This window comes from Uloborus diversus, chromosome 1 (assembly GCF_026930045.1).
Source record: "Uloborus diversus isolate 005 chromosome 1, Udiv.v.3.1, whole genome shotgun sequence".
In the NCBI taxonomy this organism is placed as follows: Eukaryota; Metazoa; Arthropoda; class Arachnida; order Araneae; family Uloboridae; genus Uloborus; species Uloborus diversus.
In genome coordinates, this window is record NC_072731.1 from 123,534,078 (window position 1) to 123,546,253 (window position 12,176).

The following is a 12,176-nucleotide window of genomic DNA, read 5'->3' on the forward strand; positions in this document are numbered from 1 at the left end:
AACCAGGAAGTTGTCTGGGGTTCAAGACTCTCATAATCTTTGGTTTTAAGTCATAACTATTGCATTTTAAAATAGATAGATGTAAAGAATGTTACAACCCCCTCCCAAAGAAAAAAAATTCTGGTCAAACCACCAAGTCATTGATGCCACTAAGTGGGAAAGAGTTTTGAATATTAAAACTAATACTTTGGTAAATTGGTCTCCTTATACTCTTTGACCACGGATTATATGTAATTTGGCAATCGGTCAAGCTAAGACAATTACATCTGAATGAATCTAGCATTGGAGAAGGAAAAATAGAGATGAGATTTTGATGCATGCATTTCATAATGTCACTAGCGCCTAATTAATTTATTGCATTCTCTAAGTTAAAAAAGAGTTGAAACAAAGAGTTTCTATGGAAACAACAAAAAGAAAGTAAAATGTTTTCATTTTGGCCAGAAATGTAAAATCAAAATGGTAAGTTCAAAATAATGTTGTAAAAAACATATCAATTAATTTTTATAGTAAGAATATCAATCAAATATAGTAGTCTGGTCAATTTCAACAATGGAAATAACAAAAATTCTTTCAGAGCCAAAGTTTTGTAGAGACCTTGGGTTTACCATTATAAATAAAGTGCCAAAAGTCCCCATCGATCCCATGTGGGCTAAAAAAAATTTCTGGGTCAAAAGTTAAAATATTAGGTTTTTTGGATTTTTCTCGAAAACTGTAAGTTTTATCGAAAAGTACCCCAGATAAAAGTTGTAGATCTCAAAACTCTCTATAAAAATGCTCCTTATAATTTTTTTTCTCTGAAACCCACCATTTCCATGATGTTGCATACTCTCAAAAGACAGCCAGTCACTTACGGAACCCCCTCTACTCGCATGGCCTTGAATAACATTTGGCTATTCTAGTCAGAATGGCATCATTCATGCACCCAGGGGTGACAACCCCTCTAAGGGCAAGGGTGCACCCCTCTCAATATCATGGAGACCCCCCTCCAAAAGCAAGTCCCCCCCCAAATGAAAAAATACCCCTCAAAACAACCCTTCTAAAAATTTCGATGGCGCAGTCTGCACCATGACCCCTCCTAGATGGGCACCCTTGACATACCTGCTTCTTTTCGAGTTAAATGCAGGGCCGGATTTGGAAGTGTAGAGGCCCCGGGGCAGCGAAGAGTGGAGGCCCATAATCAGGGTTCGAAAAGATCACCATACTTTCGAAAACATCCGATACTTTGATATATATCTGAATATTTTGATATATATGTATACATATCCGATATTTTCGATTTAAAAAATTTCCCTTAAGCCATTTCGTCAAATAATTTTTAAATTTTTGAGCTCAAGAAGCGAGAATTGTAAGAATGATCTGTAAAATTAACCATTTTTCGGATTTTTTTAACTTACTTTATTTCTCTTTAACTTATAGGTACAAATTACAAATTAAATGAATTAAAAAATAAAATAAATTGCCACTGAAATGCTCAATCAAATAGAAAAATTGATAGTAAATGGATACTTGCAATCAGGGCTTTCTGATATATCGATAATATTATTTTTGTGCAAGCATTCTTTGTAGAAATACAAAAAAAAAAAATGTCTGGGGGAAAAAACTTAAAATTTGCTGACCCATGAAAGTTAGGATATTTTTTAAAAATTTTACTGTGGGGGACCCTTTGTTGAGGAGGTCCTGGGGCAGTAGCCTCACCTGCCCTCCCCTAAATCTGGCTCTGGTTAAATGTGCAGTTCGAATGAACAATTTATTACGAGCGTCTACTGTTGTTTGTGCCCATCAATTTCTGAGAAAAATGTCACAATTTTTCTTTATTTGAAATAAGCAGAGAGAGGAAGAAAGCCCAGAATTATCGCAGAAAAATTCATACAGCAAGGACTAATTCATACTCATAATTAATAAATGCAAGGAAAGCTTTTGACACATCATCAGAGCAATCTTCAGCTAATTTCAAAAGGGATTCTTTGAATGTAACTGTAGAAAATTTATGAATTTTCTGCGATAATTCTGAGCTTTCTTCTTCTCAGCCTCTTCATTCACTTCATCGCCATAAAATAAGTAGTTTTTTAAAACAAAAGCTGGATTCAGATTCACTTAATTGCACTCTAGTATACAGTGGACTTACTTTTGAAGTACTGCCCTGTTCATCCTCATGTTGTCTTTTTGTTGCAGAGATTGAACTTTTCCGGGTGTATAATTTTCTGCAATCGACGTGAATTGTAAGACTTTTGACTTCTTAAATAATCAGCAAACTCATCACTTCTTGCGACACTTGCATCAATTAAGTTAGCATTCCACAACTGACCACAATAGTTTCACATTAAGTCAAAAGTTTATTGCAAATAAAGAAAAATTGAAATTTTTCTTAAATATTGATCAGCACAAACAACAATAGACTCTTGTAATAAATACATTTATTCACTCGAACTGCACTTTTAACTCTAAAAGAAGCAGGTACATCAGAGGTGTCCACCTAGGAGGGGTCATGGCCCAGACTGCACCATCGAAATTTTTAGGGGGGGCTGTTTAGAGGGGTATTTGTCTCATTTGGGGAGGGGGTTGCCTTTGAGGGGATTTCTGCAATACTGAGGTGGGTGCACCCTTACCCTTCCCTTAGGGGGTGGGCACCCCAGGGTGTGTGAATGATGAAACACAGACTAGAATAGTCAGATGTTATTCAAAGCCATGCAAGTAGAGGGGATTCCGTAAGTGTCTGGCTGTCTTTTGGGAGAACTGAAAAATGGTTAGTCTTAGAGAAAAAGTTATAAGGACCCTTTCTTCGGAGAATTTTGAGATATAAACCTTTGGTCTGAGGTACTTTTGATAAAACTTACTGTTTTTGAGAAAAATCCAAAAAACCTCAAAATTTGACCTTTGACCTTGAATAACTTATTTTACCTCACATGGGATCGATGGGGAATTTTGGCACTTTATTTGTAATGGTAAAGGGTCCCAAGGTCTTTACAAAAATTTGGCTCTGTCGGAATTTTTTTTATTTGGTCACTATTTTTATGTCTAAATTGACCGGACTATAGTTCATATTTAAAAAATGATTGCCGCGAACATACGTTATCATTTATACCAAACTGCATCTAAATAATTAAGAGGCAAACTCGCACATTTGTATCAGAGAAATTACCATCCTCCCTGAAAGGTAATAGGTGCATTCATTTCTGCCTATAAACCAGATATTAGCCTTTCCATATAATCTGTGGTCTGACAGTGAACAAGTTAAACAGCATTTACCTAATTTATTGAAAGTGTTGACTTTGGCTTTGTAATCCAGTAGTAAAACTACAATATCTGAGTGACCATGAAGAGTTGCATGCATGAGAGGTGTCCAACCATAATAGTTAGGTAGATCCACAAAGGCACCTTGGTTCAAAAGCAAACGTACGACATCAATACAACCATTGGCTGAAGCAATTTGTAGGGGAGTTTCACCTTCACCATTTTGAGCATTAATAGAAATTCCTGAAAATATATATACTTTATATTACCAAAATTAAAAAAGAAAAACAAAATAAAAATAACAGCAATAATACTAATAACAAGCATTACATGATAAAAGATTTATATACAGACAAACCTTGTTATCACAACACACTTCAAACTTTCTACAACATGTGTACAGAGTGACAAGAGTTAATTAATATAATTTTGATTTACCATGATTTTCAGAAGAAACATAACATCCGTATAAGTGCCGCATCACCCAAAAAGTGCATTGGTGGAAAACAATGCTCAGAAGCACCGCATCTTCATAATCTATGTAGCTCTCCCCCAGTGAAAGCAAAGAAATACTGCATAGAAGAATCACATTCCACGCAAGTGAACAAACTTACAAGATTGCCAGATTTTTCAAACAAATACAAAATTTCTATAAAATTAGCCTACGGCATATACAAAGTACAAGCTTGATTAACAACACAAATATCTTATCTCCCTCACGAAAAAATTCCTACAATAAATTTTGTCAACAGGTAAGTAATTTCGCAATTTTCCAGAGGGGGGGATGAAGGAGGTAAACTCAATGCAAGTTATCAAAAAACAACAGAAACCATGCCCACCTCATATGAAAATACATTTCTTTCTTAAAGCCAGGAGGACTGCTCACTCCTGAGCCTCCAAATTATGGGCCTGTGCCTCAGATGTTTTTATTACTTTACTGAAAGCATTCAAGATGCAAAGAAATTGGGTCAAAGCAGCTGAAAATATTGCAGGAACTAATTTCACAATAAAATAGACCTGACACGTTCCTTTAAAATTATGTGCCTTAGGTTTAGGATTTCGGAAAAGTGACATGACATCCAGAGTGTTGTGATGATATTAACAGGGTTCATACTTAACTTTGAAAATTAAAAGTAAGGAGTTCTTAAGGCGTTTTGCAGGATTTCAGTTTACTTTTTAAGGACTAGATTCTTGTTTGAAGATGCATTTTTTAAAACATATTTCAGAAAACGTATGTACAACTCTAATATTATTTATTTTTACTTTCATACAATACATTGAATGCACAAATATACTAAATTTATATAGCAAAATATGCATTTACTGCTTCTTAGACTTGAGCCATCTTGGAATCAAATTCAAATACAAGGAGGAGGGGGGAAGGATTAACCATTGAAATATGTTTTATTTTGAAAATGAATAAAAAATAAGTAATAATCCTTGAAAATTAATCTTTTCTCAAAAACAAAATAGGTACTAACAATTTCCTAACCAAAAAAAAAAGACTTTACAAAATGAAATAACTGCTAAAATGAGAACTATAATAAGCCGACTGGAAGTAGTAGAGGCCTAAATAACTTCGAACTATCAAAGTAATTGAAATATTTACAGGATATAAAAGAGCAAATTTCAAATACAACAAAAAATTTCAGTGAAGTTTGTGTTTGATTTTGGCATAGAAACATAAGGTTACTCATAAGAGATTGAAGTACAGAAAATTCAATTTAAATATTAGGGAACCTTTTGAAAAAAATTGTACAAATAATTTTAATTTTCAAAATAGATCGAAATTTTGTAGATCATTTCAAAACTTCTGTGTGACTGTAGGCTGATAAACATAGAAAACTGACAAATTTTAAGAATTTTTCTTCTAAAAAGTAGGGTCAGACGGGGCAACTATGGGTTAAAATTTCATAACATCTTAATATTTTCTTAAATATAAGAGATAAAATGATTTAATTTGGCACGGAGTAAGCTTTCGCAATTTAGAAGTTATTCAAATAATCCATTTACCTAAAATTACTTTATTATTTATTTTATTTAAATTAAATTAGTGACCATAAATTACCCCGAATCGGGACAATTATGAGTCACACATGAGGTAAATATGGGTCACCCCCCTTTTTTTAAAGTAATCCATGTAAAAAGTAATTAACTATTCTAAATCATCATTCCTTAGCCCACAAAGGGAATTTTTAATGACAAAAAGCTTTATGTTTAAGGAATAGCACATTATAATTGAAATAATTTGATGTTACTCTTACTAGTTGACTATAATTGGTTATTGCTCTTTGTTCTAAGCCCACGATTTGGTGAAGAAATTTTTTTAATATTTGTATGCTACCTTCATCATTCATGTTTCTATCAACCTCAAGGATCTTTCTTTTTAATTTCATTAACTAGACTGAAAAAAATTCACTTATTTCAAATTACTTCTAGAAATTTCTTGCTCGAACAAAGTAAAATACCCAACACCTTGTTCCAGAAAATTCATTTCTACTTTTAAATTGTCCAAAATTTAAGTTGCTTTCCCACTGTAGAATATGTCACTAACATCATACGAAACAAAGTATATCTGATTTTCAAGTATAGAATGAATTCGGTTACAGCACCATCTTTTAACAATTTTTAAACAGGATTGTTTTTGCAATTGTGTTATTGCAAATTCTTCCTTCTTTTTGTCGTTGTCATAAACAATTCCAAAATAAGCTCATTTTGCATTTAGCGGCTGTCTATATCAGCTTGTTAAAGGGTTGTTTTTTTTTTTTTTTTTGCAAGCAGGGTTTATTGCATTGCCTATATTTGTGAATTCAATTTCTCTTACAGTTACAAGATAGACACGCGAGTTTGATTTGTTATAACTATCAAATTTGTCTCCTTATTTGGTACTTAAGGGATTTGTATGAATTTGTTGCTTATTTTGGTTCTTGATGTGTGCCATAATTGCATGCTGATATAGTTTACCTTCAAAGCTGAAATTGATTTGCTAGTCAAAAGGGCATGATACTTCAGCAGCAATTGAAGAAGATATATTATCTAATGTCGCAATTAAAACATTAAAATTTCTTTTTAAGAGAGAGTTTCGCACAGAAAAGGATAAGTTAAAGTTAATACTGATATTATTTACATAGAAATGAATAAGAAAAACATTTAAAATATCAGAAAATATACTGACCCAGAATTACCTCAGTGACCCAGAATTACCCCACTGAACTGGGGTATAAACCAGCCTACTTTTAGTTAATTTTAAAAAACGAAGAAAAAAAAAGTACTTAGGCACGAAAAGCTTAGACCATTTGCTATTGAAAAACAGTACCAACAAAATTCTTCCTTCAACAGTGTTTCACCGACAGGAATCCTGAAAAAAATCATAATTTTTTGAGGCAATATTTTTTGAAGATATTTTTATAGAAGTGTGTGAAAACTCTTTTCTCTCTTATTTACTTCACTGTTGCACTGTTTTTGACCTTCGTATAGGAAAATTGAATGTATAAGGTGACTTAGCATAATTTAGTTTTTGGCTAAAACATTTTTTAACAGTAAAAAGTTGTTGACCATTATTCACCCCAGAAAGAGAGTGATCCATAACTCCCCGGTGTGACCCCATGAAAATTATAATTCTAGGAAATAGTGGTATGACTGTTTAGCTATTAAGTTGCTTTTTCATCTACTGTATTAAATATGATACAGTAGATGACCATTACAGTTGATTTTTCATCTACTGTATTAAATATGATACAGTAGAGGTGTAGGGGAGCATATTGGAGATAGGTCATCTCGGCCACTAGAGGGCGCCTGTGATGCAGGGAGTGTTTTTTGCTGCTAATTTGATAAGTGTTTTTTTACTATAATTTTTCATTATTACTGTCTAGTTTTAGGTTTTTTTACTTCACTTTATCATGTAATTTAGTTTTATTGTGTTTTGGGGGCTCATTTTTGCTGTTATTGTATTCTTGAAGTGTTTTTGCATTTTTTGGAGCTAAGCCTAACATGTGGTGATCTCCTGGTCTTTGATCTTGTGTGCTTTATTGGGTGTAGCAACTCTGTTTATTTACTGCTGTTTTTAGTATTTATTCTGTGTTTTTTTGCATTTTTATCTTACTGTTTTGCCTTTTGGAACATATTCACTGAGTAGAAATGGGTGTTATATGCATTATGAAAGAGGTAAAGAGTGGGAAGGGGGACAGGTGGATCTCTTGTGATTTATGTCATATGTTCTGCCTGTATAAGGGGGAAAATGAGTCTGTTTTTGAAGAGGATTATATTTGCACTAAATGTGCTGAACTCTCAGACTTAAGACTTAAGATGCTAGTTTTGGAAGCCCAGTTAGCATTAGGGTGTAAGCCAGTTGTAGAGGGTATAAATGTTCCAGAAATTCAGGGGGAAGTTTCAAATGAGGAGTTAGATTGGGAAACTAAGGGTGTAATTTTGGGGGACTCTATGGTAAGGGAGGTGGGTAACACAGTTGGGAGAGTAAAGCGTAAGGTGGCTAGGTGTTGCTTACCAGGGGCTCAAGTAAAAGACGTTAATATGGTTGCTGAAAAGAAGGGAGTATTGAATAAGGAGGACATGGTTACTTTGTGGGTGGGAACAAATGATGTAGGCCACAGTAAAAATGAGGAGTTTTCTAGGGAATGGGAATCCCTGTTGGATAAAGCAACCAGCTTTTCGACGAATGTCCAAGTGGTTGGTTTGCTTCCCAGGTATGGAGTGCATAGGAGCTGGCTAAATCAACGTGCGAGGTGTATGAACTTGCTACTGAAGTCAATTTGCGAAAAGCGCAGTATCAGGTTCATTGATGTATGGAGTCACTGTAAACGGGATTGGATTGCTAGGGATGGCCTGCATCTGAGCTCTACAGGGGTCAAAATGGTTAGTGGATTAATTTTAAGGGCTTCGGAGTCAAAAAACTAAGTTGGAATGGGGGGCATGGTTCAAGCACCAGGTATCGAGAGAATGAAATGTTTTTGGGTATTGCTAGAAATGGAAATAAAGTGACAAACAAGAGTAGTAATGTTAACAATTGTAATTTAGGAAATTTCAGGGTGTTAAATAAAAGCAACTTAGGCATGCTTAAAGTTTTCTATACCAATGCTCGCAGTATTAGGAACAAGATGGATGAATTGAAAAGCATAGTTATGGATGAGAAGTTGGATGTTATCGGAATTACAGAGACATGGGCTACCGAATCTGATGCAGAGTTATTACATATTGCTGGGTATAATTTATTCAGACAGGATAGAGTAGGTAAAAGAGGTGGTGGGGTTTTATTTTATGTTAGAGACAATTTTATTTGCAATGAATTGGTCATAAATGATAAGCCTACTGATATTGATATGGTTTGGCTGGAGTTGATGAGCAGTAAGGGCATAAAGCTACGCTTTGGAAACATTTATAGGCCACCTAATTCAAACCAGGGACATGATGAACAGATGTACCGTATTATTAGTGACATGTCTAGTAAGGGATCCGTTATCATAATGGGGGATTTCAATTTTCCGGGTATTGATTGGAATAATTTTTATCCTGGTAATGGCAAAGAAGAGGAATTTTTAAAAGTAATTGGTGACTGTTTCTTAGATCAAGTTGTAACTCAGGGAACTCGAGAGGAGGCCATTTTGGATCTAGTTTTTTGTGACATAGGTAGTTTTGTTCAGGGGTTGAGTGTAGGGGAGCATATTGGAGATAGTGATCATAACAGCATTAGGTTCCGGGTTAAATTTGAAGTGTGCAAAGATGAGAATTTTAGGTTTGTGCCCAATTTCAGAAACACCGATTTTGTTGCACTTAGGCAGAGCTTGAAAGAGGTTTTTTCGTCAGGGTTGGAAAATAGCGACGTAGATCAGCAGTGGACGGAATTTAAGGATAAACTTGCTAAAACCGTTGGGGACTATGTTCTATTTAGGAGAAAAGGTGTTAGTACCAAAATTTGGCCCATGTGGTTCTCCAGGGAGACTAAAGAAGCTCTTAATTATAAGCAAGCCACTTTTCGTAAGTTTAAAGAAACTGGTCAGAGTGTGGAGAGGCTCCAGTATGGTAAGGCAAGGCGAAATTTTAAGTATTTGGTACGGATTCAGAAAAGGGAATTGGAGCAAAGGCTGGCTGATGACATTGATGGGAACCCTAAGAGGTTTTTTGCTTACGCTAATTCTGGGAAAGCTCGAAACAGTCAAATTGGGCCTTTGGTTGATGAGCATGGAAATTTAATCCAAAACGATAGGGATATTGCAAATGTTCTAAATAACTTTTTTTCCAGTGTGTTTAACGATAACTGTATCTCAACAGTTGACACTAACAAGACACAAGCTATTATACAGCTTGAGGATTTTGTATTTTCCAGGGAGGAGGTTTTATTTCATTTGAAAAAGATTAAAGCAACTAAAGCTCCGGGACCAGATAATATTTATCCAAAAATTTTAGTTGAATGTGCAGAGGAATTAGTGGATGTTATTTTGAATATTTTCAATGCTTCTTATAACTCGGGGACGGTGCCAGAGGACTGGAAGCTGGCTAACATAACGCCACTCTTCAAGAAGGGGTCTAAAGGTATTGCTGGGAATTATAGACCTGTAAGTTTGACTTCGGTGATTTGTAAGATTTTCGAAACTTTGATCAAAATTAAGATCATGATGTTTTTAGAGACTAATAGTCTGTTGACTAATTTGCAGTATGGTTTCAGGAAAGGTAAATCCTGTACTACTAATTTATTGCATTTCTACGACAAGGTTACCTCAGCTTTGGATAACAAAAAATGTGTGGATGTTGTTTATATTGATTTTCAAAAAGCTTTTGACAAGGTACCGCATGTTGCTCTTCTCAGCAAGTTAGCTGACATTGGAATAGGAGGAAAAACTTTACTTTGGGTCAGAAATTGGCTTACTGGTAGGAAGCAAAGAGTAGTTGTGAGAGGAAATCATTCTAATTGGAGTGATGTTTTAAGTGGGGTTCCTCAGGGATCAGTTTTAGGGCCTCTTTTGTTTATTATATTTATGAATGACATCAATGAAAATATTTCTGGAAGCATGAATTGTTTTGCTGACGATGTAAAAGTTATGGGGATTGTCGAAAATGAAGAACAAGTAAAACAGCTGCAAGAGGATTTAGATCATATTACTAAGTGGGCAGATAAATGGGGTATGGCAGTTAATGTAGGGAAATGTCAAGTGCTACACTTAGGTCATGGAAATAAGCGTATGAGATATCGTTTACAGGGTTCAGTCATAAATCAGGCAGAAAATGTTATGGATCTGGGTGTCTTTATAAATCAGGACTTCAAGTTTAGTCAACAGTGCAGTATGGCTAGTAACAAAGCCAACAAAATGCTTGGGTTCATCAATAGATCTATTTCAAACAAATCTAAGAAAGTTCTTCTGCCTTTATATAGGAGTTTAGTAAGACCTCATTTGGAGTATGCTGTTCAGTTTTGGTCGCCTTATCTGAAGAAAGATATTTTTGTATTGGAAAGGGTTCAAAGAAGGGTAACTAAATTAGTAAGGGGACCCTCAGATTTAGATTATGATACCAGACTCAATAGGCTTAACATGTATAGCCTGGAGCAAAGGAGAGTCAGAGGGGACATGATTCAGTTATTTAAATTTGTCAAAATGAAAGATGTAAATGGATTAAATTTTTGCGGGGGAAAGCAGGACAAGGGGTCATTGTTTTAAGCTATTTAAATCTCAGGCTAACTTGGAAATCAGGAAAAACTACTACTTTAGCAGGGTTGTGGGCACTTGGAATAGCTTACCGGAAGAGGCGGTAATGAGCAAGGGAGTGGATAGCTTTAAGAGGGCCATTGATCTTCATTGGGGACTAATTAATTGACTAGGACCAGCCTAGCTGGGCCCAGTGCCTGTTGCTGGTCGTCACATTTGTATTTGTATTTGTATGATATGTTTACTCATGTTAAGTAATTAAATCTACAATTTTTTTGATTAAAAAAAACTGATTTAAGTTTTTAAAAAGTCAAGGTTTTTTTTTTTTTTTTTAAATAAAAAGAATCGCAAACCCTGCCAACTATAGATAATATGCATGTATTGAAACACTTAAAGAAGCTGAAACAAGAAGAAATTTCAGCCAGTGATTCCATACTTAACTTTCTGACATTTGACACTCTTAAAGATAAAGATCTTAATTACAAATTAACCTAATTTCTTTGCCTCTTCACAAGACATAGTAAGCATCATAAATGCAAAAAATCTTATACCCATGGCGGATGCAAAGAGATTGCGGTTTTTAAAGTGAACGTGTTAAAAGTATAGGTAAAGAACGGCACATAAAAGAATTCATTTGACCCGTTACAGGGGAGCTGAAAAAGTAGGACGTAACAGGGGACGTGAGGTCTCAGGGACCGCTATATTTAAAAACTTCTTAAAAATTGTGCAATTAAGATACATTCCTGTAATTTCCCTCAGATGTTCTTTGAACTTTTATTAGCAAGGGGAAAAAATATTAGGACTCGACCGATGCATCGGCCTGGCCGATGTATCAGCGCCGATGGTTCAACAATTTAGCCATCGGCATCGGTGGCCGATGCTAACTTGCAGGAAACATCGGCCCATCGGCCTTGAAAAACATCGAAAAGCCGATGGAATTGGCCAATGTTTTTGAAAAAAAAAAGACCTTTGTTGTTTTACTTTTTAATACAAAGTAAAGGGAGTTATTGTTTTCATATAAAATTGTTTACTTAAATTTCAGTATGAATTTCTATTTTAGTCACCCCTGAAAGAGTTTTTAATACTGCATTCAGGTACCAAACAAGTTAATTGTTGTGTTGTTTCTTGCGGCTGGATGTTCGTATGTATCTCTTATAAGTCATAACTCAAAAATGGTAAGCTGCAGAAGGATAAATTTTCGCATGTGGGATGTGCGTACGCAGAGCCCGATCATTCTTTCATTGGACATGGGGCACAGCTATATTTCAGGGCCCCCCAGGGCCTGACTAA

At 35.1% G+C, this 12,176-nt stretch overlaps 1 protein-coding gene across 2 annotated transcripts in view; it reads right to left on the reverse strand.

Moving 5' to 3' along the window:
• The window catches only part of LOC129220954 (ankyrin repeat and SAM domain-containing protein 6-like), a 103,969-nt gene that overhangs the window by 81,355 nt on the left and 10,438 nt on the right, over positions 1 to 12,176 (reverse strand). For both annotated transcript variants that reach the window (XM_054855398.1, XM_054855392.1), the window contains exon 2: positions 3,247 to 3,474. In XM_054855398.1, coding sequence (XP_054711373.1) covers positions 3,247 to 3,474 — 228 coding nt within the window. The remainder of the gene's footprint in view (positions 1 to 3,246; positions 3,475 to 12,176) is intronic.